This window comes from Rhinolophus hipposideros, assembly GCF_964194185.1.
Source record: "Rhinolophus hipposideros genome assembly, chromosome: 16".
NCBI lineage: Eukaryota > Metazoa > Chordata > Mammalia > Chiroptera > Rhinolophidae > Rhinolophus > Rhinolophus hipposideros.
The window spans coordinates 20,732,400-20,759,709 of record NC_138062.1 but is presented as its reverse complement, the minus strand read 5'-3'; the positions used below and the strand labels follow the sequence as shown (position 1 = coordinate 20,759,709).

The following is a 27,310-nucleotide window of genomic DNA, read 5'->3' as shown; positions in this document are numbered from 1 at the left end:
GAAAGATGGTGATGAAAGTACCACGAAAACCCTGTTTATCCCATCATTTTACTGTGGGGTACCAGAATGATAGAATTTCTAGCAAGCCATCATTCTCCCACACCAGTAGTTTGCCAGAAAGGTAAGTGACAGCTCATATCAGACTCAGGAGGTAGACACGCTGAGAAGGGAATTCTCTCAAGCTGTGTGTCATGGCCTTTGTGAATCTGGAGATCCCCCTGGGAATTTTTCACAGTTTGTATAGGGTCCCACCAGATGCTCCGCTTCCTCCTTGCAGTTCCTCATATCGGCCAGGATAGGAAGCAGGGCCTCCCCATGGCACAGCTGTTGGGCGATAGAGTTCTGTCTCCCAGAAATGCCAGGAAAAAGTGGCCGTTGAGACACTGCTACTAATTGAGGACTTAGCACCTGAGGGCAACCAGTAAGCATGTACTAGTTACTGTAACATGTGAGACTACTTTAGGTTTATGCAGGACTGGGAGATGTTTACAGTCATATTAATGCACCCTACACACACACACACACACACACACACACACACTCGCACAACTATTGCAATTGAGAAGTGAAGTGTGGCTCTGACCACCTAGGGGGCTGAGTTCTCAAGCCCAATGGCCATTAACTCCATGATAATTGAGTGAGGTGATAGGCAGTGATGAGACCCAAAATGTATGTTCACTGATGCTTTGGATAATGGAAGCCTGCTCCGTAAGTATCTTTGGCCAAAGATTTTCTCGTGTAATTAGCAAACATCTTAATTATACACGTGGATTTGAAACTTGTCCTAATGTTAAAAAAATACAGCTTAAAGAAAAAAAAAGGATTAGAAGAGAGAGTATGTGGCATAGAGGTTAAGCCTGGGGGCTCTGAGCCACAGCTGGATTCAGAACCAAGCCCTGGTGTTTCCTAGCTCTGCAACCTTGAAGTATTTCATCTCTCCATGCTTGTTTCTTCACCTGTGAAATGCAAACGCCATGTGTAATCACAGAAACAAGGTGAACGGTGGAATGCGTAAAACACCAAAAACGTGTTTTGAACTGTGCTTGGCACATTCTCAGTGCTCAATAAGTTTAGCTTATTGTTATTTCAGCTATGACATTTTAAGAGTAATGATTCTACACATGGATCATTACACAGTAGAAATTTTGCAAAGAAATAATAATTAACATTTCAGAAAGTTTGTCTTAAAATCTCAAAAGCTTGCCTATGTTTATTCCCTACATGGAAGTAAATTAATACTTCATATATGCTGTAGCTTATTAAATTTTGAAAATGAATGTAGTCAGTAAACATTGAGTACCCATAGCATCATGGAAAGTGATGTTATAGGGAATACTGAAGACATTATCGACTTTCTGGAACTTTGATTTCCGAATACAGCGTGTGTTAGAAGAACAGTATAAAAATGTTCAAGCATCGTAGAAGAGCAATATCCGTGTATGTAACCTTACTCCCGTCCTTTAGAAAAGATACTGGATGAATACACTTGGCTGAAGAATCTGCACACTGAGAATGTGTATTATCTTGAACTATTTAAGTAAATGCAGATTACTACTCAATTCCAAGTGCCTCACATATATTCATAAAATCACAGCCTGTAGTTAAATGTAACAGAAATGCTAAACATAATGTTGAAAATCTATTCAGTAGGTCATGCTACAAGGCCACAGCCTTGTGTGTAAATGCTAGAGGAAATAGTAAGCATTCTTCTTCATGATACCTCATAGCACTGACCTTGAATCAGCCATGAGAATAAACACAGCATTAGAGACCTAAGGCCCTAAACAAATGTGAATTGTGTAATTAATTTGCAAGCAAATAATCACTTTTAATAAAATTTGAAACTATCACCCTTGGCTGTGGCTAGTCAATCCAGTTGTGGGTATCATCTGTATCTTGTAAAGGAAGAGGGCATGATAGTGAACTGGAACATTTTTAATATTTGCAAAACTATGGGAAAGAATACAAGTAACATTGAAATAGTCTTTCAGATGTTGGTAATGAATTTCAACATGGTTTTATTTTTCTTATCCATTTAGCCCTCTGTGAGATAGGAGACGGAGCACTATTATCCCCACTTTTCAGATGAATCCGTTGGGGCTTAGAGAAAAGTGTATGTGACACAGAGGCAGTTCCAAGTATCTAATTCCCACGTGTGATATTAAGGATTTTCAAAAGTTCTTAGTCATCAGTGAACCAGCATTTTGGATTATCTCGGTTTTTAGTTCTTCTCCTCTGGTTTACCTAGTTTTTGAGGCAGTTTGCTGATTACTTTTTTTTTCATTCGTTCACGCATTCATTCATCAAAAGCATCTTGGTTACTTACCTACAGTATGCTCAGCACTACTGGCCAGTACTTTGTCCAAAGAGTCCCTTACCATTTAGGAATATGACACATCTGGTTTTCATTCAAACACTTCCAAAAATCAGGGTTTTTTATTTTTTATTTTTTTCCTCAACTCTTTTATCAAAGGAGGCAGTCTTTGAGAAATGAAATTAATTCAAATGATGGAAATTTTAAAGGTGTTTTGCTCATTTTAAACTCCTTAAAGATAGGGATTATATTTTGTTCATCTTTTAAGCCCAATTCCAATATGTAATGGATGTTCGGCAGATGGCTCTTGTTGGATAGTGGCTTTCTTTTATCTGAATTGGTGTGTCTGTGAGGAATGTAGTAAGTATTAATAGCTTTAATTGTAAACATGAATGATTACTTTTAAAATCAAGTTAATTGGTGTGGCATAGCCTGCTCTATGTTAAATTTGTATCCCATAAGTTCCTCACAAATGTTAGAACTAAGTTGAAGTTGTCAGATTCTTCAAGAATTTTTAAAATAAATTCTTCAATAAAATGGGAAACCTTAAAATTGCTAAGTAAGTTATTACCACAGCTGTAAGTTTTTAGTTTAGCACTTATGGGCTTTCTCTTCTTTTTATCCATTCATTCATCTTCCCAATTATCTATCCATCTACCCATCCATCCACCCATCTGCCTTCCAATACTCCCTTCTACCTCTCATTCTTTCATTTTTCATTATCTATATTAAGAGTCCTTGAGAGAAATGTAAAAGGCAGTTGCTGTTAAAGTTAATACTGATTATTTGGTTTTCACTATGATGAACACATTATTTATTGACCAAAATCTGGGTCTCTTAGGAGTAAATGGCACTATTGTTGGTCATGCTGGGAAAAGAGTAAACCAGAACTGTTCTGAGTAAATCAGGACATACGGTCACTTGTACATAGTATATTCTCCTGAAAATCTAAAGTAAGATTCCTATGTAGTATTGTGATATATATTTTTATAGTTCTGGGCTATATGATATGTGAATTATTTATATTAAAACAGAGTTGGACAGATTTTTTTTTTTAAGATTGTGTGTGTGTTAATCGGTGTAACTTGTACCTAAATTTTTTTTTGTAACATTAATTCCTGTACATTTACTAGTTAGCTGTCCCATTTGGAATCATCCAGGTGTTTAATTTCTTCCTTTTCATTGCCTTACTTTGGGTTGATTGCTCTCCCAGTCATTCACTGGAAATCTAGAAATCACTTTCTCTAGGTGTATCATTTACCAAAGTGCAACAGGGGCTATAAAAGAGAAACACCTCATTTGTGTATTTCTGCAGTTCACAATATAGCTGGGGAGGAAGGGCTACCAGCATTTGCCCAAAATGACTACAGTGCATAAGGAAGCTGGTAGAGAAGTACCAAAGAAGAATTGGTACCAGGACCAGGGAAAGCAAATTAGAGCTCACCAGGATTGCACTAAAATGACAAGTTTAGTCAGGCCATTCTAGCACTTGTTGGCAACTCTGCTGGATAATAGATGGGAATTACTGGTTTTTGTAACATTTAGTTGAGGCATATGTACCTTTTTAGCATATGAAGTGATCTGTCCTTCTTCTGAACTCCTATCTCTGTTTTACATATACTTGCTGTGTGATCTTGGGCATAGTTCTTAATTCCTCTGGTCTCAGTTTCCTCATTATAAAATGAGAGTCAGAACAATACCTACTCATCAAATTGTTAAATTAGTTAATTTATATAAAGCACTTAGGCCAGGGCCTGGTATTAGAAAAACACTGAAAAGGTACTGTTCCTATTAGAACACGACATCTTTATAGGAAAAGTTTGCTTTAACCCATATGAGTCAGTGTCTGACTGTAGTTCCCCTTATGCAATGCGTCCCTAACCTAATTTTAATTTGTCCTCTTGGGTTCCAATTGTTTCACAGCTCGAAAGTCAAAGAAGCTGGGAAAGTTAAAAGGCATTCATGAGGAACAGTCTCAGCAGCAACAGCCCCCACCGCCCCCTCCACCCCCGCAGAGCCCTGAGGAAGGCACCACCTACATCGCTCCTGCGAAAGAGCCCTCCGTCAACGCGGCGCTGGTTCCTCAGCTCACAACCATTTCCCGAGCGCTCGCACCTTCCCCCGCGATTGTCCTTGAAAACATCGAACCCGAACTTGTGTACGCAGGCTACGACAACTCAAAACCAGATACCGCTGAGAATCTGCTCTCCACGCTAAACCGCTTAGCAGGCAAACAGATGATCCAAGTCGTGAAGTGGGCAAAGGTAATTCCAGGTAGGATTGCCTCTCCTTTCATGGTCGACATCCTGAACTAGATGGGTCAGGGCAACAGCACATTTCACCATAGCCGGCAGTGCGATGGGAATAAGCGTTTTCTTGAATTCTGATACCAGATTTTTATGCGTGCGTAGGGAAAAGTCTGGTTAATGTGCTCATTTCTCCCGAGAAGTTGGAGTTAAGGGTTCTGTTGTTGATATGTCATACATTTGGTGTGTTGATGATGGAAATGGAAAATTTCATCCCAGAAATAGGAATAAGGTAAAATACATTCTGAGCATGAAAGCGCAAACTGAGTTACTAGCGGCTCATAACCAGGGCTAACCTAACCATAGGCCAAGTAAACCAGCTTTCTAATCTCGTAAGCCACAGGAGACCCTAAAAGTCTGTGCTTCCTAGAACTACCATCTTCCCTTCAGCACCCTTTAAATTGTCCTTGAAATTCCCAGCTTCGTCATTCTGTATGACATGGGATTTTATTAATTAGGCCCTGATTAATCGACAGAAACATCGTTTAGAATCGCTGTGATATCGTCTCAGTTACAGTAATCCAGAGCAGTTTCTTAGATGACCTCTGGTCAACCAGCAGCCATAAGAAAAAAGACTGGGAAAGCGCTGATGACGGATTCTTTGAAAAGGAGCCTCGCTGGGGGAAACGGGAGAATAGCGTGATGAAACTGGGAACAGGGGGTGAGAAAAGAAAAGAAGAGCTAAAGTCCAGAAAGGAAGATTGTAGGAGAGGGAAGGACAGGTACCAAGTGTACTTATTGGACTTCAGAACTTGGTTGATGTCGGTGCTGTCCCAGACCATGGGACACAAGGAAGAACACCTTTCATGAAAAGTAAAATCCGCCACCATTATTACAGATATGCAGGAGCTGATGGTTATTAAATCATCCTTCATTTTAATGTTATTAGTCATCAGCGCTCTGAAGAAGTTTCACAGGCTAGTGCAAATTCCTTCAGCCTGACCAAGGATTTTAGTTCAGGGCATGAAACTCCCTGAACTCCCCAGTTTTCTTTGCCCTGACAGTTCACCCTGACTGAGAATTTAGGGTGAGTTTAAATGAAAGGTTGACTAGGGCCAGGCCCATCGTGAGTGCTCTGTAAATGACTGTGGAGTTGATTTGAGTCTGTTAGAGAAAGATGGCCGTTTGAGGGTTGACTTAAGAAGCTGCTTCCTGGAATGTACTTAAATGCTAAGTGTATTTCTGTGATTAATTGTTCTGTTCTTCAGGATTTAAAAACTTGCCTCTTGAGGACCAAATTACCCTAATCCAGTATTCTTGGATGTGTCTATCATCATTTGCCTTGAGCTGGAGATCATACAAACATACGAACAGCCAATTTCTCTATTTTGCACCAGACCTAGTCTTCAATGAGTAAGTATCTATTAATTAGCCTTCATAAAATAAATTACCGTTATTTGTTATGCTTTTTTATGGTTTCTAAACAGATGTACATTTGTGAAAGAATCCACTGATACTAGCATTTTTAAGAGTAAAAAAAGAAATCTTATTGTATGAGAATTTAAAAATTACTTTTTACCAAATTATCATGCACATGCCTGAGTGTACATAAATCAGCATATATAGATCTCACGTAATAGTATGTGGGAATTGTCCCAAAAGAAAAAAAATGATCCAATTGGCTCCAAAAATTTGACTGGTGCAAAGCCACGATTAATAGAAAACAGTCTCTTTTGGTCTCTACTTCAGTCGAGGAGACTATCTAATTTCTAGGAAATGTGAATGTATAAAGTGCCAGTTTTTGCGCGCATTCATATAATGGTTCTTTTGTTAACAGTATACAGCTGCTCAGTGTGTTTTCATGAAAATCATAATTACTCTCCTTTGCAATCATAAAAGAAGCCAAAATGTTATTCTGTAGTGAAACATTTTTAGTTTTATGATGCATTTTAAAAGATTGAAAGACTCGCAGTAGATTTTTCTTTGGCCATGAACTCCTTCCTATGTTAAGTTTACCTTTTAATACTCTGCATTCCACATTAACACATTCCATTTGTTTATATCCAGCGGTGCTTCTTTGTAATTGTTGGGTCAAGAAATACATAAACTAGAAAGGAACATTTGAATTATGAAGTAACCACAGCCATATTCTAACAGATGGCTCTCTCTAGAGATATGAAAATAGGGGTTTTCAGTAGGGAAGGAAGCAGATGAGAAATAGATTGATGATAAGAGAAACAAAAGCAATGGGAAAGGTTTAAAATGGACATATAGTGCCAAGATACTGAAATAGTACCAGTGCTAATTTACCTAAGAGTACTAGTTCACCCAAATACAGTGTACCGCAAAGATAACTATATTCCAAGATTAATTGGGAACAGCAGTTGTTGGTTCTCAAGGTGACCCTTCTTTTGGCAATTAGAAAGAATAATTCTACTATTGCATAAATTTTCACCAAATGCATGAAGTGAAGCCAAACAACTGACATGCACATTTCAATTTACTTGTTTTCCTCAGTAATCAGTTGATTTTATTAAATAGCAAGCCTGTTTTTAAATATGGTCTATAAACCAAAAGAGAAACATATTAAGAGGGTGTTTGTTTTAAAAGGAAGTGTGAGCAAATAAGAAGCTCTGTTAGTACTATCCAATGTGTCTCCATTTGGTTTTGTTTTAATAGAAGATTAAAATTGTCCATTTAATCTCAGCACGTATATTTTTGTCATAAAATGTATATAACATAAAATTTTCCATTTTAATCATTTTTAAGTTTACAATTCATTGGCATTAATTATATTTACATTGTTGTGCAACCATCAGCACTGTCCATCTCCAGTACTTTTTCATTATCCCAAACAGAAACTCTGAACCCATGAGTCAGTAATTCTCCCCTGCCCCAACCCCTTGATCACCTCCAGTCTGTGAATTTGCCTATTGTAGACGTTCTAGAAGTGGAATCATACAATAGTGTCTTGCTTATTTCACTTAGCATAATATTTTCAAAGGTTAACCCTTAGTGTAGAATGTATCAGAATTTCATTTTATGGATGGATGCTATTCCATTATAGGTATATACAGTGGGTCCTCATTGTGTGCAGATTCTGTATTTATGATTGGCCTTCTGGCTACATTTCCTTGTAACCCCAAAGTCAGTACTTGGCAGCAAGCACTTTTGGGTTGTTTGCAAACATGCTCAGAGCTGTGATAAATTTAAGTGGCCCCCGAAGTGTACATTTCAGCATAGACTCTGCCTTCTTGTTTGAGCTCTCATGTTGTAAACAAGTATCCTTCTCCTGGTCTATTCAGTGCCTCATTTTTGCTTTTTGGTGGTGATTTCACATTTAAAATGATGCCCAACTCGAGTTCTGAAGTGCTGTGTAGTGTTCCTAAGGGCAAGAACGCTGTGATGTACCTTATGGAAAAATACAGGTATTAGATATGCTTCCTTCAGGTATGACTTACAGTGCTGTTGGCTGCCAGTGCAATGTTAATGCATCAACAGTATGTATTACTTAGGTGTTTTTAAACAGAAAGACACAGAAAACGAGATTATGTATAGATCAGTTGATGAAAACATTATGATCAGTGGCTCTGGAGAACCTAACCCGTAATTCCTCTAGGAGTGCTCACTGCAACTTTCCAGAACATAAGCAACTCATTTATTTTTACCAAATAAAGAGAAGTTGGCCACATTTTGTTTATGCCTTTATCTGTTGCACATTTGGGTTGTTTTCACCTTTGGCTATTGAGAATTACGCTGCCATAAACATTCGCATGTGAGTATCTGGTTAAGCCCCTGCTTTCGTTTCTTTTGGGCATATACCTGGGAGTGGAACTGCTGAGTAATATGGTAATTCTATGTTTAACGTGTGAGAAACCACCCAATTGGTTCTTAGGCAGTTGTACCATTTTACATTCACAAGAGTTCCAGTTTCACCACGTCCTCACTAATTCTTAATTTCTGTTTGTTTCGTTGATGTTGTTGGTTTTGAATAGCTATACTAGTAGGTGTGAAGTGTTGTTGAGGGGGCTGAAATATATTTGATACAGAACATCATGTAAATAGAAGGCACACACCATGTTGATTTGATGCACGTAAATATTGTGATATGGTCGCCATTTTGGCGACCATAGTTAGCACCTCTATCACACATAATTGTCATTTCTTTTTTGTGATGGGCACAATTGAAATCTAGTCTCTTAGCAAGTTTAATGATTATAATTCAATATTGTCTGTATTCACTTATACAGGATTTATTTGTCTATTAGCTGCAAGTTTGTACCCGTAAACAATATTTCCTATTTTCCCACTCCTGAGCCCCTGCGAATCACCACTTGACTCTCTGTTTTTATAAGTTTGGTCTTTTTACGAGTGGATTCCACATATAAGTGATGTCTTATAGTATTTAGTTTCTCTGTCTGACATATCTCTTGGTAGGTCCGAAGTGGTGTCTCATTGTGGTTTTGATTTGCATTTCCCTAATGCTGGGAATCTTCCATAGGCTTATTTGGCTATTTTATGTCTTCTTTGGAAAAACGTCCATGTAAATCCTTTGCCCATTTTTAATAGAGTTGCCTGTCTTTTATTCTTGAGTTATAGGAGTTCTGTATATATTCTGGATATTAAACCCTTATCAAGTACACAATTTGTATATTTCTCCCATTCTAGGTTGTCTTTTCACTGTCTTGATAGTATCCTTTCACGCACATTTAAAATTGAAATTTTTGGTTTTAATGAAGTCCAGTTTATCTTTTTTTTTTTGCCTATGCTTTTGGTGTCATCTATTAACTTTTGTGTGCAAATATCCAAGTGCACGGGTTCCATACAAAGTGCAAAATAGTAAGAATTTTTTTTAACAAATGGAACTCAGGGGAAAGAGCCTTTCATTTGAAGTATGAGAGAATCAATGTCATTAAAGAGTTTTGGAAATAAATAAGAAATAATAACCACACACACAAAAAAAAAAAAAAAGAAAAAGGAAAAATCATATAAACTTTGTATGCACTTGTCTGTTCTAGAAAATATTAATAGATATAAAAAAGAACAAAAATGCTTTCTAATGTTATAAGTAGTTTAAATGTTATATAACTTTTGAATGAAGTTTTCGTTTCCTGTTCTTAAAACTTTTGACCTCAACCCCAATCTAGAGTTTTGTAAGTTTTCTCTCTCTCAACTGGAAAGAATAAAGTGGAACTGCCCTTTTTGTGGGGGGAGAGTGTGAGCATTCCCAGAAGATTTGGAAATGACATAAAGCCTTTTGGTGAAATTGACTTTGATGCAGTAGCTCTGTTACAGGGTGCTATGATAGACCTTGTATTTTTGTAGGGAAACTACTAAGTTACAGAGGATGGCCTACAATCAAAGTCTGAATGCATATTCATGTTTCATCCTGCATTTATTCAAGGAGTATTTGCTAATTATCGTCAATGCTCTAAGTGATGGCTTTAGAATAGTGAAAAAATATATAGTCCCCATCTCATGGAACGTAACAGTCTCATGGGGGAGATAGAAAATAATCAAAGAATGCTGAAGTTATAAAGGTGATACCTGTTGAAAGGAAAAGTGCTTTGAGAGCAGCTCATGGAGGTATCGATCTAGTCAGGAGAGGCTTCCCTGGATTGGTTAAGCTAGTGTCAACCAGGAGAAGGAAGTGTAGGAGGAAGAAAATTGATCTAGGCTGAGGGACCAGCGTTTGCAAAGGCCCAGTGGCAGGAAGGAATTGAATGGAAGACAATGTGATGATGGACATGGCGACAAATAGAAATGCAAAGATGTTGAAAGGCAAAATCATTAGGAATTGCCAGTGGGTGGATTCTGATAGCGATGGCAAGGGACAAATAAGTATGTATCAAGGATGACTTCCAGGCCTCTGCCTGAAATGCCAGGTAGGATTTGGTGCCCCTCCCCAGAATAGGGAACAAGGATAGAGGACCATAGTGTGGAAGGGAAGAGGAGAGGAGAGCATGAGGCCATTTTTGAACGTGATAAGATTGAATTGCCTTTGAAACATTATCCGAGAAGAAGTTCTCAGTAGGCAATTATTTATACAGATCAGAAGCTTAAAGAGAGGTCCCAGCTAAAGATGCAAAATTTGAACTCATTTTAGAGGTAGTGGATGAAGGAGGAAAGACAGAAGAGTGTTATGTCACAGACCGTGTACTTGCCCTCAGCTAGTTCCTGTACTTCTATACCCTCCCACCAAAGTGAAGGCCAGTCTGGCATTCTGTGCCCCGGAGTCATGTGTGCCATTCAGCTGAGGGTAGAATGAACTGATGGTATTCTCCCTTGTGCTCCCACCAACCCGCCACCTGCGCCTGTTTGAGCCCACCTCTCACCTGCATTGACAGCCCATTTTCAGGTGTCTGTATCCCCCACCCCACCCTTGTTTCACTGGTACCTCGTTGAAGTTACAGACTCTGTCTTTATCATTGTTAATTTCCAGCACGTATCATTGTGTCCAAGGCACAGTAGGTATGCCATAAAATCAATCTAGAAGGGGCTTTCTAAGTCATCATGTCTAATTATGAGGATGCAGTTTATGATAAAGAAGTGTGACATGAGAATGCATCGATTTCATGAACAGGGGCATTGTTATGTTTAACAAGACTTTAATAGGGGTCGTTGGTGTTTGTTCTTCAACTGTGAAACAGATCGGAATGTTCCCAAAGGTCTTACCCTTCAGCTGTGTACTAGAGCATTGTTGGAGTTGGAGGAAAGGTGGAAAGTAGGGAATAGTTAAGGAAAACATTGTTTCCAATTTTTTATTAAACATTGCGGAAAAGATACGAGTTAATACTTTAAATTAGCATAAAACTTATGATCAATTCAAAACTTTTCAAATATGTATTAAATGATTAATTATTCAATTTTACCTTGAAACAGTTTATTGTATATTGCTACAGATCATTGCAATTATTCAAATTCCTTTTCAATATACATAGTAAAACTCCCATTTAAGCCGGTAATGAAATTTCTTCAAATTGTTTTTTTTTTTTTGCAGTTTCTGAAATGAAGGTTCAAGGTTCCATTCTCTTCTAAGTTTCAGCCAGTGCTTTAGAATTAAAAGTATATTTATTATTTCTTTTTTAATATTTAAAAGCAGTTTTACATTCTCTCAAGTTGTCGCCCAATGAGAAGTGTTTCTTGGGTGACCTTTTACTGTCTTCATAGGTCTGAACCTGTTATTTTGGTTGAGTGATATTGGTGAGAGAGAGAGGGAGAGAGAGAGAGAGAGAGAAAGAGAGAGGGAGAGAGAGCTGTTTTAAGTCTTGGTGTCACTTGCTGACCCCTTCCTGTGAGTACTCTGAGTGTGTCTCCAAGAGGGAAGGTATTTGCCTCAGCTCATTAGCGAGGGAGGGGAATTCTACCCACACCATCCCCTTGGTTTAAAGCGTTGGCTATGTGATGGCAGCACCAGTAGAAAAGTATAGGACTCAGTTATCAGTCATTTCAGGTCATGTTTCCTGGAGCGCTGTCCATCTATGTTGTGTCCCCAACGGGGGTCACTGTGCTGCCACAGTCCAGTTGTCCTTAGTGATGGCCTCTCAGGCAACTCTGCCAACAGGACAGTGCCCTCATGGTCCCTCCAGTAGGCCTGTCTCATATCCGGGCTGCGTGTTCCAAGGCCGCGTCACCATTGTTCAGCCTGGAATCAAAGCATCCTCGGGGGCTGTGAGGGCGGTTGGAGTTAGAATGTAATACGCCCTGCACTCCCTCCAGAGGCTGGGTGATTGATATTCCTGAGCCACCAGAGGTGACTTCTGTGCAGGGTCAGGGTCGGGGCCAGTGACAGGTGAGGGACAGGAGTTCTGAGGAGATGGGCTAGGGAGGGAGGATGGGAGGTCAGCTCCCCTTGACTGACTGGCTCCATTTGTTTCCCTCCTCTGTCCCCAGCCTCTGTTTCCCCTCTCTTTCCTTTTTCTTCTTTCAAATAAGAACTCTTACTTCGCCTCTGAGCGTGGGGATACTGTTCTGTATATTTTCTAGTCTCTACCCTCCTCCTGTTCCCTCCTCCTTCTCCACTTCTTCACTCCCCTCCCTCTTCTTTCTGCTTTCCTCACAATCCCTCTGTCTCACTCTGTCTTACACACACACACAAATACACACACACACACACACACACACACAAACACACACACCCTCTTCTCCTGTTACTGAAAAACCAGCAGTTTTCTGAGATTTCCTTTTTTTTTAAAGTTCTGATTTAGTATGAGGGAATAAACTTTAACAGAAAAAATAAACTAAATCCTCCTTCTATACCTTATCTCTCCTTGGAGCCCCAAGAAAACCCCGACCCTGTACCAGCAACTAGAGAGATGAGGTCTGCAGCAGAAAGGTCTGAGCATTTTGTTGGACACGAAGGGAGAGCTGCCCGGTTCACTATTCCCACTGCTGCCCACTGGTTTGGACCTGTCCGTCTTCACCCAGCCCTGGTCTCTATAGACAGTTGAGTTTGAGAGTCCTAAATAAAGAAAAACAGTGTCACAAGTAGAAAATGGCCAGTCCTTGTCTGCAAAGGTCAGAAGCATTGCAGAATGGAGCTCTCTTTTCTTTTACGCAAAGGCAGCGTAGAGAGGACATCTTGCTACCTGAAGAAAGGTGCACAGAGGGAACTGTAGGGGAAGGTACAGTGGGGACTGAAGAGATTTTATAAGCTACAAACAAAAAAAGTAATCATTCGTCATGCACGGTGGCAGAGGAAAGGGAAGTATAGTCCCTCAAAACATTCCCTTCATTTCTCTCCCCTTTTAACTTTAAAATTTTTTTTCAATTGTAGTTGACATTCAATATTATATTAGTTTCAGATGTACAGCATAGTGGTTAAACATTTATGTAACTTACGAAGTGATTTCCGCCTGATATGTCTAGTCACCTGGCACCATGCATAGTTATTACAATATTATTGACTATATATTGTCTGTAGTTTATATCCCCATGACTTGTGTAATCACCTTCTTTTTTCAACAGTATTTTTTTCCCCTTAATTCAACCTAGCATAATGATAACAAGTACAGTTGGAGTACAAAGTTACTTCCAGACATTTCCAGCAAAGGGATTGAGAGGAGGGAAATTCTTAAAGAAATGGGTGACTCGACTGAGTTTCACTGCTCACGTCAAGTAAAGTTCCTGAAATGAGTATGTATGCAAGGGACAGAAGTTGCCCTGACCTAGGAAAGGTGAGTACGCTAACACAAGTTGTATGAATTTAAGACTAGAAGCCCAGGTAGCCTGTCTAACTCATTTTTTGACCCACCTTCTTTTTTGCCAAGCCCATCCTCTCATTTTGGAACACTCTGGGGAAAAGGAGATACGTAATAGTCAGTCAGTCCATTCATTCAACAAGTATTTCTTGAGCAACTTCAATATCCCCATCACTGTTCAGGCACCAAGAAAAGAACAGTGAAGAAAACATGGAGCTCACGCTCTGGTGCTGGGTGAGTGGGTAGGATAGTGGAAACAGTGCTGGCATCATTGTGAAGAAATGCCACCTGCTGTGTCCCCAAGGAATATGGGTCAGGTAGCATACCCTCATCCTGGCATCATGAGTGTATACAAACACAAAATAGTGGCATTTTAAATGGTAAGGTGGCATTTGGGTGTATTCTCTTGGAGGACTTACTTTGGTTAGTGCCATTGGTTCGCCGCACAGGCCTCCTTTTGGTGCTTTGACATGTCCAAGCTCATTCTTGACTCAGCCCTCCGCACTTGCTGCTGGCTCTGTGGCAGAGGGTGGGTTTTCCTCACCATCTTGTCTCAGCTCCAGATACTCCTTATTCAGGCAGTTTTGCCGGACCACCAGACCTAAAGTAGAGCCCTCCACCCCGTTACTCCGCATTATGTCATGTGTTTCTTTTCTTTGTAGTAGGTCTCCCATCGCCATAACATAGGCTCAGGGAGGGCAGGAAACTGGCCTGTGTGATTCACCTTTCCATCACTGGCACCTAGAATTCTGTCTGGCATTAGTAGGTGCTTGATGAACTAATTAATTTTAAAATGCTGTTTTCAGCATTATTTATTGCTGTTCCTTTGCAAAAACTCTGCGCCAGCAAAATTACGTAACCTTTCTCTTCCCTTAGTTCTGTCTTCCCGCTGCTGTGTCTTTGCTCCTGACATTTTCCTTTCCCTCTCTCAAGCCCCAATTCAAAGGATGTTTTCTCTCTGGTGACGTCTCAAAGACAAGAGTGACTTATTCCCCCACCCCACCCCCAAAATTCTTTTTTTCTATATTACTTTTTTTCTGTATTAATTGTTTGGTGCTTTATGTGTTTTACATATGTTTTACTCCAAATAAACTATGAACTACTAGATCACAGAAAGTATATACTTTTAAAATTTTTTTCATAATGTCTAGCAAAATGCTTTCCATATAACTGGCACTCCGTGACTATTTTTGGTTTGTTAGTAAGTACTTTTTCTAGCTCAAGTGTCAGAAGCAAGGTTCTTGATATGTGTTTACCCTACAATGTCTTTATGGCTTAGCATGTGAAAATGAAAAGGATTCATTTTTGTAGGCTTTTTTTTTCAAGTTTTACTACAAGAACACTGCTATATGTTAATATTTCTTGCATTGTAGTGTACTTGAGAAATTTCCTAAGTAGTTAATGATGCTGTGTAATTGCCAGTATAGTATGAAATTAAAGCAAAACAAATAGGAGACTGCAAATAGAATGAACAGTTTAAGCTATATATAACTATATTGGAATCACATGGAGAAGTAATGATGCAAGAAACGTGTCCAGGCTTTGCTCTGGCTAACTAGAGGGAGCTATTTTTCATTTTGAATAAAAGTCAAAACCAGTTTAAGATCATATGTTATCTTTAAAAGGCTTAGTGTGGCTAATATTAGCATGTTGTTGTTTTTTATCTCAGTTAGCATGCTCAAGGACTTTGGTCTCATCAGCTTAAAATACTCCTCAATTAAAAATTAAATCACTGGAGTGAATTTCTTTATTGAAAAATTAATATATAAAAATTAATTTTGATACAGTGATTATACTGCAACTGGGCAGGTGATGAGGAATGGATTAATAAATTACAGAACTATGGAAGCCTCCATCCAGGCTTCCTCCCTTGACACAGGTCACAAGACACAAAGATGGTGGCTCTGATGGTGCTGCTCTGGAATGCAGAAGGAACCCACTTGCAGGTGTCTTGATACAGAAGTACACAGTGTTTTCTGAACGTGTGTCTTTAGACACTTTTAGAACCCAAACTGAGCCACATGATCATCCATTTTTATTGTATCACATATGAGTGATGATTCAGGATTTATATCCCTCACTTCCACCCATAACCCTAAGCTAATTTAATATGGTTGTGTATTTAAAGAGGTCATTTAATTTTTCTTGGGTTCTGGGATTGATACTTTACTAAAATAAATAAGTAAAGAAGGGAGAGAAACAAACAAACAAAGGATGTCATTTGGAGGCCCTTGGCTCCTTGTGAGTGCTCATGCAGGTACCTGGATTGTTAGTGCTGCAACAGGGGTATGTTACAGCCAATACACAAATTTGCAACCTTTGCAACCTGGCCCATATCTGTGCCCCTCCGTCTTGAAGTAGACACTGCCTCAATGGAACCAATGGAATCGATAATTTATAAATTCCTGACTTTCTTTTTGCTAGGCTGTCTTTGCTTCTTCTCATCCCATCCTGGGCGCTCCACCCTCATGACCTCACCTAAACATAAATACCTCCCAGTTGCCCCACCTCCTGATACCATCCCATTGTGGGTTAGAGTTTCCATTTACCAATTTTGGAGAGACCCAAACATTCGGTTCATAACAGACTCCATTTAAATACTAGAGTACAAAAGTAGTTAATAGATAGGTTAGAGGGGGAATTTGAATGATTATGAGCTGCTGCTGAAAGCTTGTGAAAGGCATTATGTTCTACGGCTATCTCGAGTGCATTATCCTCTTTAATCCCCACAACGCTATGAAGCGGGAATTTATTATTCCTGTTTTAATAACAAGGAGACAGTGGCTCAAAGGTTTCAACCCAGATGGTCTCTCAGTCCAAAACTCAGAAACTTTCACCTGCCTCAAGTCTTGTACATTGTCGGTGGGACTTGTTTTTTCCGGCAGTTACACAGTGTGGAACTTCGGGACTAATAATGGGTTACATTAAGTGGTTTCAGAGACTGTATACATTTAGAACCTTTACTTGACCAATCATGTATCAACATTCCTAAGAGTTATTATTTAAAATGCCCAGTGTAGGAAAGAATACAAATAGGAATTAAAATGTTCTCTGGAAAACGGGAACTTTGTTTTAAAGTTTCAGTTATTTCTCTAAATTTGTTTTCTCATCTTTCTGATATCATGACAATATTTAAGACCTCAGTTGTTGAGGACCTAGGGCTTCATCCCTACCTAACTTTGCTGCTCATGAGCTTGATGTTGTTGATTGAGGGAGTAAACTTCACCAAGCCTTCATTGCCTTTCTGCAGAAGGTGGGGAATTGGACCAGATTAGCAGTTTGCAAACTTTTTGTTCTCAGGACTCCCTTTATGCTCTTAAAATCATTGAGGACCCCGAAGAGCTTTTGTTTGCATGTTATATCTATTGGTATTTATCCATATCAGAAATTAAAACAGATTTTTTAACAGACTGATTTCTCAATTCATTTTAAAATAACATTAACCTATTACATACATAGATAGCATAAACATAGCAGAGCATAAACATTTTTATGAAAAAAACCTTATTTTTCCAAAACAAAAAAATTAGAAGAATGGCATTATTTTGCCTTTTGTAAATCCTTTCCATCTGCCTTAAATGAAGACAGCTGTGTTCTCTGTTTCTTACATTAGTCTGTTGTGATAGGTTCTTTTGGTCAACATATATGAAAATAATTCAGCCTCACCCAGACATACATGTTGGGAAAAGGAGGACCTCACAGACTCCAGGAAAGGGTGTTGGGGACGCCCAGAAATCCTCAGACCACATTTTGAGACCCACTGGATCAGGTGATCTTTAAAACCCCAACGCAGACTTTCATTTTCCTTGGCTTTCAGGAAGCCTCACTAGAGGTCTGGATCTCTGTTTACTCATTCAAGAAAAACTTAATAATCTTTATTTCAGACATCAGAGAATCGAAGCCAAAGAGAACATAGTCCCTTACTTAAAGGGCTCTCTGTCTAGTAGCAGAATACTCACGGAGCTACCATGTACCATGGGCTGTACTTGATGCTGTTATATCAACCGTCTCATTTATACACAGTTGTATTTTAAGGCAGGTATTATTATCACTGATAAATGGCGCAGCTACCTCAGGCAGCGAGACGTGTGGTGTGTCATCTGAGAAGACATAGCCACTGAGAAGTGGACCTCAGGTTTGGGGCCAAGACTTCCCTGAAAGCACACTCTGTTTTCATTATACAGCAGGTTCTGGAATGATGACATTTCTTTCGACATTGTTTAGTTATAAGGTTGATGAGATGCCGTAGGAACTTCATTCTTGTGTATATCCATTAGCCTGTGTTACGATCGGTTTCATTATCTGTTGTCTTGTTTATTAAAGTCCCAGAACCTATTAAGGACATTAAGTAAGGACTTAACTATACCACATCTTTCTCCATCTACAAAGTCATGGAGAGGGAAGGGTCTCAAAGTTCCCTTTCAATCCCCTATGGTTTAGGATTCTGTAGTTCCGCTTTACCATCAGATAACTTATTCTGGCAGTGATGAGAACTTGTGGTTAGCAGAGGTCATTTAAAAAGGAGAACAATATTATAATGAATATCCTAATCACTTCCCCTAACGTGAAATGTATGTCTCTTTATTTATATTGTTTAGCTAAAAATAATAATGAACAATGATTAGCATTTCGCCAGTCAATAGTAAATACTGTGAATCTCTACAACATGTACTGTGGTGGCTGTTATAAGGAATCCGAAGTGAAAGACACAGTTTTCATCCTCCAGGATTCTATTGTGTGGTTGGTGGATTATGACACAGGCATGTTTATGGTAGCCCAGCAAGACACAGTGCACATGACAAGTGACAAATACGTTTTCTTTAAGAGAGGTGCTACAGGAGTTTTAAAGAGAAAGTGATTTTTCTGGGCTAAAGTGATGCAGGAATACTGCCTGGCAGAACTGTCTGGCTTTGAAGGCTCTGGTAGCCCCTGTTGGAGGGCTAGGATTTGGGGGAGCAGAGTGAAGACGTGGCACGTGCAGTCCAGGCGTGAGAAATGGTACCAGGCAGGAGGAGGGAGTGTCTGAAACTCAGAGTTGAAGTTACGGAAGCACAGGGCACAAAGAACATGGGCTCACACTTCAGAACAGAGCGGGCTCTTCCTTCCCTGCTCTCCTTTTGTCTCTCTATATCTGCCTTGCCTTTCCTTCCTCACTCCACCACGGACCTCTTTTCCTCCCCTCTTTCTTGTCTTTCATTTCTGCTTGACGCTTTTCCTTTCCCTTCATTTTCTAGCTTTCTCTTCTCGTCCTGTTCAATCTCTGTTCCCCCTTCACTCCCTCTCATGTAGAATGAGGCGATATCACCAAGTATTGCATATATTGACTAAAAATGTTAATATCCCGTTGTTTTGACATAGAAATTATGTGTGTTAAAGCTTTTACACGCTTTTCCAGGGGGAAGAAAACTGACGATGCAGTTTTCCTTTAGTGTGACCTTTTGTGCTCTTTGGGGTGGTAATCATAAATGGAAAACATTTTCTTACAAGCTCCAGTAGTCTAGTTCTTGCTCTTAAAATCATTGAAATTTCTGTTCCAGAAGTTACTTGAAGGAATGGCTTTAGTTTTCTGATTTTTATTATATTTTTCCTGACTGCTGCTCTTTGTCCTTGTTGCAGAAAACATTGCTGCCAACTTGCTAACTGGCTGTCCTCACCCCAAACACCACCCTCCAGTTCTTGGTGCTGAGCAGTAGGGGGAGGAAGGGGCTCAAATCACTGCAATGCCTTCTCTCTCTCTTTCTTTCTTTCTCCCTCTCCCTTCCTCTTCTTCCCTTCTTCCCTCCCTCCCTCCTTCTCTGTCTCTCTGTTTCTCTGTCTTTCTGTCTCTCTCTGTCTCCCTCTTTGTCTCGGTCGCCCAGAAAGAACACAGAACCCCAAAGAATCATTTGTCATTAAAGAAAGACTACATGGCCACTTCCTTCTGATGAGAGGAAGTTCAGAAGTTCACAGAATTTCAAAATAGAAGAGAAGTTTACAAAATGTCAGCTGTACTCCTCAGTTCTCTTGACTAGTGATTTTCTATAAGCGGGTAAAGAAGAAATATTTAAGCTATACTTTGAATAAGCATGGTGTTCATGTCATTTCATGCGCACATGTAGTGTGCATTTCAGTGTTGACGCTTTACGGGAAATGGATGTCACCACTGGTGCCGTGGCCTTGTCGCGTTCTACTTATTTCACGCAGTTATGAATGATGTAGTTGTTCATAATGTCCTGAACAAAATCTGCTTTGTGACAGATGTTCAGAATCAGTAATAAGAAAGGACACGTGGCAAATCTCTTAATAAATTAATTCAGTTCAACGTCTTTTTTTTTCTAAGGCAGATTATTTACCAGCTTTTAGAATAATTCAAACACAAGAAAAGACCTTACACCCAGAATTGTGGCACCCGAAAATGTTTTCTGGGACCCAGTTTGATTAATGAATATGGTATCTGGGATAATAGTTTCTGAAGGCTTAGCTATTTTCTTCCTCCAAAGCAAGACTTTCCAGGTAAAAGAAGGAATGTGTGATCTTGTCAAGCGAGCACAATTGCTCTCTACCTTCCTCATCCCCGCCCCCTAACACATCGACATGCCGAAGTCCCCTTGCGAGTGCGAGCCCCTCTCTGCTGCTGCCGTGAACTGCAACTGTATATCTGGCCTTTGTCAGGGTCAGGGTCCTTTGTAACCCATGCCAGGGTCTGGCTGCCAGAATAATGCGACTTTTGCTTCTGGAAGAATAGGACGCCATAAGCTGCAGTTTAATACATGTCTTTTATTGTACTACCAGGAAAAAGTGATTTGCTATCACCTTTTACCCAAACAATAGTCTAGCATCACTTCTAAATTCAGCCGTTAACTTTGTTCACATTCTTGAAACTCACCGGTTATCAAGTAGGAATCTCACCTTTTTGTGGTGAGGAGACTATGGTCGTTTATTGAAATTAAGCAATGTGTATACCCCAAATGTCCCTGTTTGAAGTCACAGAAGGTTTTCTGTCTTCCATTAAACCATCTGTGGTCTGCATACCATTAAATTTCCAGGAATTATTATTAAAGTCTACAGCCTACAAAAAAAAACAAGGCTTGATAATATTAAAAAATTCCATCACTAGAGAATATTGTTCTTTTGTATCCTTTCTATGTGTAGGGCAATTCTGGCGACAAGCCTTAATGTGGTTTGTGCTTGTTAAGGGCTCATAAGATTCCGAGCACGCTGCTGACTGTTTTAACTTTAACAGTGAAGAGTGCAGGCTCTAACACCACATGGCTTGGATTCAAATCCTAGGATACTGTTTTCAACAAGGTTTGACTATCTTGTTCTTACTTGGAATACGTAAATCTTTAGTCAAGAACTAAATCTGCTCCTCTGTCACAGACACATGTAAACTTCCTTACCAAAACCTAGAATCAGAATATTCAATTCACTAGGTCTTAAAATGTCTGGTGAACGATCGAGCCAGCCCCAGTGTCCCCTACTAAAGGGCTGCTGGTAGTGGGTCCTTCCAGCACAGAGTTCCAGCCAAGACCCTCACTGTCGACATAGACAGCTAGTATTCCTTTTTAACATTTTGCAGTTTGCTATTGTTTCTTACCTTATCTTAGTGTGAGACATTGAGTCACATATCTCAAGGACAGCTGTGTCTCGCATGATACGATACATAAAGTCATATAAAGTAGCTTAGAAATCACTTTTTTAAATAAATTATATTGTAACTGGCCTGAGGAAATTCACAATCCAATAAATACGAAGATTAAACCTTTGGTCAAGCCAAAACATTTTTGTAATGTGATTTATCACAGATATCCCTAATTTAACTTTCTCCAACATATGAATTTTCACAGTAGGTTATGGCTGCTTGTTTTCTTTCCTCTATGAAAAACATGTGTCCTTGTACCCAAAATAAACTGTGTTAACTATATAAAAGTATTTAAAAATCTAAAGTACAAAGGACTGTTTTATAAAAAAATTAAACTTAAAATTAAAAAAAAAATTCATAAAAATTTATGGTAAAAAAACATTTATTTCCTGGTTTCTAGGACTGCCCGTGGTAAATTATGGTTGCCATGTAACCAGACACCTTCTAGAGTTTTAGATCATCATGCATTATTTTGATCTGTATAACATCCATTAAAGCCAGTGGAAATTATGATGCTTAAATCCAAGGGCAGTTCTATGAAAACATATCCATTCTGGAACATCAATTAAGGTGACAAACAAAACACTGAATTGGCTTTAACTATTACTAGGCTTGACCCTGTAAAATTAATAGGGAATAGATGAATGTCATGGAGACCATTGGGACACCGCTCTCTCTGGCATCGTAGTCCAGTAAAGCAGACCACAAACAACATTCTCCAGTGATTCGTTGACCCAAGCGGCTGAGTTCTGCCCTGGCTGTAAATAAATGATGTAAATACTATAAAAAGGAACAGACATCAGAACCGCAACTAGGAAAACGGTCCTCCTACAGATCTATCTTGTTTGTCTATTAAGGAAAAATCTAATAAGACTATGAAAAAAAATCATAAACGGTAAACTGGAATAATTGGAATGTTCAAATGGAGGTCATTTTTATTTTAATTAAGATTTGGGGAAAGAAACCTGTTTCTATTTAGGAAAATAACAAGCCTGAGACAGGGCCCATCTGTTACACTGACCATGCAACAAGATGTTAGATTTATTCAGACATAATGATGTGGTTTGCAGTATCAGACGTAAGGGCGGTCTGGTTTTTCAGATCTACTGTGATTATGTCTGTACACCGACTTGCTCAAGTTATTTAATTCTCATTGACACTATGGCATACATTCTAGCAATGTAATACACACACACAACACACACACACACACACACACACACACACACACACACCTAGGAGCAATTTATAGAAGTAATAGCATGTTAGCAGACATGTTTTTTAAGACTCTTCCTGAGATTCCGGGAACTTCAGAAGTTCAGCCTTAGTGAGCATTGCTATGTGTTGTTATATCTATATTTGAAGAGCGTCTCAAAGTCTACAAAACCCACTGGGTTTCCCTATTATCAGTAGCTGCCAGATATGTATTAAGCATTCACATAATTTTGGACCTGTGCACCATAAAAAAAATAATTGACCATAGAAAGCACCTTACTATCTGGGAGAACACAGACCTTCAAAAGGGTTGAGAGTAGCCTATTGTTTCATTTAAGGGCTAAAGTGAAATATTTCCAAGGTTTATTTTTGTTGTTCCTTACTAAATAAAGTGATGTCTACACACCTAAAATAAAATATGTTTAGGTGACAAACATACAGTTCAGTGCAATATTGCTGAAGGAGCTTCGATTTAAAAAGTCATGGTACCTTTCAGGGCTCCCATAGATGGAAGCGTTGGGAACCTCTTGTGTTTTGGCATTTATAAAAAATCAGCCAGTGTGAAAGGATTACATTTATTAAATGTGAATTCTTTGAAAGAATGATAAAGGTAGTTCTGTTTTCCCTTTCTCTTTAGGGTACCAAAACTACAATGGCCAGGCCTTTGGGGAACGGTTTCTGACTGACTTTGAAATTATGGTTTATTAAAGAATTTTCACTCTTTTCACTTTTAAGAAGCATTTAGCACAGCTTGTAGTAAAAGCATTGATACAGTAAGACTTAATATCCATCAAGATACAAAAAGGCAAAAGTCAAGTAAAAAATAGTGGGGAAAAAGAGCTACTTTATATGTTATAAAAGAAGAATAAATGACAAGCCTGAATCCTAAGAGAAGTTATATAATGAAATGCAAATCTTAATTTCTTAATCACTATCAAACAAAGTACGGCAGGTAGGATCATGAGTTGTAAAGATGCTGTTGTTTTATTAGAAAGATTTTAATTGAGATACAATGTTGATAACATAAAATTTACCATCGTAACCATTTTTAACTATTCAGTTCTATAATGTTAAGAACATTCACATTGTGTAAACAAGTTCCCATCACCCCTTCCCCCAGCCCCTGGTAACAACCATTCTGCTTTCTGTCTCTATGAGTTTGACTACTCTAGGTACCTCATGTAAGTAGAATCATACAGCATTTTTTTATTTTGTTTTGTTTTTGTTTGTTTGTGACTGGCTTACTTCACTTAGCAGAATGTCATTAAGTTTTATCCATGTTGTAGCATGTGTCAGAAGAGCCGCTAATTAATAGTCCATTGGAGGTTTATGCCACATTCCGTTTATCCATTCATCTGTCTGTGGACACTTGGGTTGCTTCCACCTTTTGGACATTGTGAATAGCATTGCTATGAACACAGCTGTACAGACATCTTCGAGACACATGGTTTCAATTCTTGTAGAGATTCTTGAAGTAGAAGTTAGCTTGTTTGCTGCCTGTAGACAGCCACAGCATGAGAACTACCTGGTGGTGGTGTTCAGGCGAGGTTGGGAATGTTTTGTGGGCTTATCATATATCTACTTATCAGCATGTACTGCTCAAATATCTATTTCTACCAGAGTAAAACATGACTATCATTCCAGGATTGCATTTAGTTTGGGGCAGTGATTTCCCATATCATCCGCCTCCAGTGGACCTCCAGATAACTGGTGGACTAAGCTTTTCGAACACATTTTTTGGTAGTGTCTTGGTAAACCAACATTTGAATACTAAAACAAGAGTTGTTTTTTTTTTCCGACAGCTCTGTTGGCCAGTAGTAGGTTCGGTAGAACCCATGACCTCGTAATGTGAAATAGGGCAACACTATTAACATACAATGGTGGCAAGAGGGCACGGGTTCTGTAGACACAAAAATTGTTCAGATTGTTTAGCTACTAAGTTAAAAGCAGGCAACTAGCATACAGATCCTTTAAATTGTGAATGTCCTTCCCATTCTGATTTTAATCGGGCTTTTTCTAATTCCTAGTCTTTTTATGTGCATAAACTCCCTTTCCAGCACTACATTCTCTCAAAATCCAGGGGGAAAAAAACATTTTCTAACCCTTTAATTATTCACTTTTGTTCCAAGTGAATCAGGTTTGGAGACATTAGATTATGTTAGTTTTATTTTAAAACTATTTTCAAATGGCCATGATTTTAAGTTTAACAGACGAAGTTACAGCTATGAATAAAATTGGTTTCCTAGTTGGAGAAAATGAGAAGTTTACAAAACTACTGAAATGTTTCTTGTTTTTATTTTTTGAAGGATTTCTTCAGAAATATTTTAGAACTGTTATTCTCATGGATTTTCACCCAGGGTCTTGGGAATTAGAACTGCATTTCTATGCCCACTTTACTTGTTGTATTTATTTATCCAAAGTAGAGGTTATTCTGTCCCTGCATATGAGGTAATGTTTAGAAATGGATGACATGTGCCCACGGTTCACAAGTAGAGACTGATTGAAGGCTATCAGTTATCCAAGTCTGGTGTTCACTCTAATATAGGGACATTTCCTAACACAGTAATCTCCTACTGCCCTTATATTAGTCCACTCTTCAAGGGTGACTTTTGCACTTACCTTTATCTTTTAGAAGCATTATACAAACTTCATCTCTTTCCCAAAGTAGTCCATATAGTTTTACATTATCCTACTCAAAATGAGGTAAGATTATTAAATGAATAAAAGCATGTAGAAAGGAATATTTTTGTGAAGTAATATTGCAAAATCAATATCAGTATCATGCCAAAAAGATTGTCCTTGTTTCAACTTCTTTGGATGTACATCTCTGTGCATTTAACCTAATTGCGCAAAAATGATGCGATGTAAAGTGTGTTTTTAAGATGGCCTATTTTCTTGAAATTTCAGGCTATATTGAGTACACAGTACTCTTCATTTAGAGAGCTCAGTTTCATGCAGTAGAAACAGCAATGGAATTTGAAAACAAAATCTTACCACATGATGAGGGCAAAGGATAAACAAATGAGTGAATATAATAACAAAACATACGAAGTACCAAATATCTCTTCAGAGCTACTCTGGAGAAAAGAGCTAAAACCTATTGGGCTGGTAGCATGAAGAGAGGAAAAGGCATACGTTTTTAATTTTTCTTAAATTTTTAAAAAAATTATAGTTGACAGACAATATTAGTTTCAGGTGTACACATGGTGAGTCACCATTTATATAACTTACAAAGTGATCACCACAATACATCTAGTAACCATCTGTCACTGTACACAGTTATTATGACGTCACTGACTTTATTGCCTATGCTGTCCATTACATCTCCGTGACTTATTTCATAACTGGAAGTTTGTGTTGCTTAATTCCCTTCCCCTTTTCTGCCCATCTCTCCATCCCCTTCCCCTCTGGCAGCCCTCAGTTTGTTCTCACGTGATTTTCCTTACATGTGGAATCTGAAAAGCAAAACAAACAACATGAAGCCAAAACAAACTCATGGATACAGGCATGCATTCTGAAGTAATAAAAAAAAAAGCTGGATTTGGATCCTGGCTGCATCCAGGATCCTAAATTTCCTTATCATGAACATGAAGATAATTCTTCACAGGGGATTGTGAGAATTAGCAAGAAGAAATCGAGCTTTGGGGTATGGTAGACACTCCAGAAGTGATAGCCTATAAGACGGTAGAGGTTATTCAGGTACTATAACCTCAGGAAAGAGTTAGAGGTGTTGTTCATACTGAAGTGGCAAAAAATGCTTCCTCTAGGTGTGTTGTCACACATTAACATTCTCATCTGTTTTCAGGTCCAATCTGAGGTCTCTCTTTAACCTTTAATCTGTCTGTGGATGTTTTGTTAACACATCTGATAACAGAAACATTTCTACACAGAGGTGTTTAGTTCTCATGTTCTACTCTAGGCAAATCACTTCCACCTTCCTGAAAACCTGCCTTTCTCTGGTTCTCTTGGTTTACCATCCTGCACATAGAAATAACAACAACAACAATAATATTATTTTCCTAAAAAGTCATTATAAGAATTTGATTATTTCTTGATTTGTTTTAACCAAAATGATCCTTGGTTTTTCAAGAAGCTTTTTATTATCTCCATTATATATATATATGTGTATATATATGGTAACATTATACTTAAAGAACTTCCACACGGTTGGTTACTGCACCCCTGCAAGGTTGGAATTTTTATTAGTATCCCTGTTTTTTGTGGGATGAGTCTGGGTCTCAGGAATGACAGACCACAGGCCCAGAAAGCCAGCACACTGAAAGGCTGTCAGGTTGCTCATCTCCTGGCCCAGCGTTGGCAAAGCCAAGGTTGCCTGTTCTGCCTCGAGCACAGGGTCCCTGAGGGGATCAGACTGTCAGATGCAAGTACTGCCCCTGGGATTCACCAGGAGACCAGTGCATGCCGAAACAATGCATGTTACATATGCACATTAGCATCCAAAAAATATGGAAGAAACTATGAAAGTATTTAGAGGTAAACTAGGTGAAGATATAATTTAGAGAAAGGAGATATAAGAACAAAAAAATAAGAAGTATCTTACTCAAAAATAACAGAAATGTTTGAGAAGGAGCTAAATAGAGCATTTCTAGGCACGTAAACATGAAAAATATTGCCATTATAATTAAAAACATTGTAGACATTAAACAGATTAGATACAGAAAAGGGAAAAAAGTAGTTAGAAAATAGATAAGAA

General features: G+C 38.7%; 1 protein-coding gene across 5 annotated transcripts in view; it reads left to right on the top strand.

Moving 5' to 3' along the window:
* The window catches only part of NR3C2 (nuclear receptor subfamily 3 group C member 2), a 309,953-nt gene that overhangs the window by 244,958 nt on the left and 37,685 nt on the right, over positions 1–27,310 (top strand). For all 5 annotated transcript variants that reach the window (XM_081077096.1, XM_081077095.1, XM_081077093.1 and 2 more), the window contains exons 5-6: positions 4,238–4,588; positions 5,829–5,973. In XM_081077096.1, coding sequence (XP_080933222.1) covers positions 4,238–4,588; positions 5,829–5,973 — 496 coding nt within the window. The remainder of the gene's footprint in view (positions 1–4,237; positions 4,589–5,828; positions 5,974–27,310) is intronic.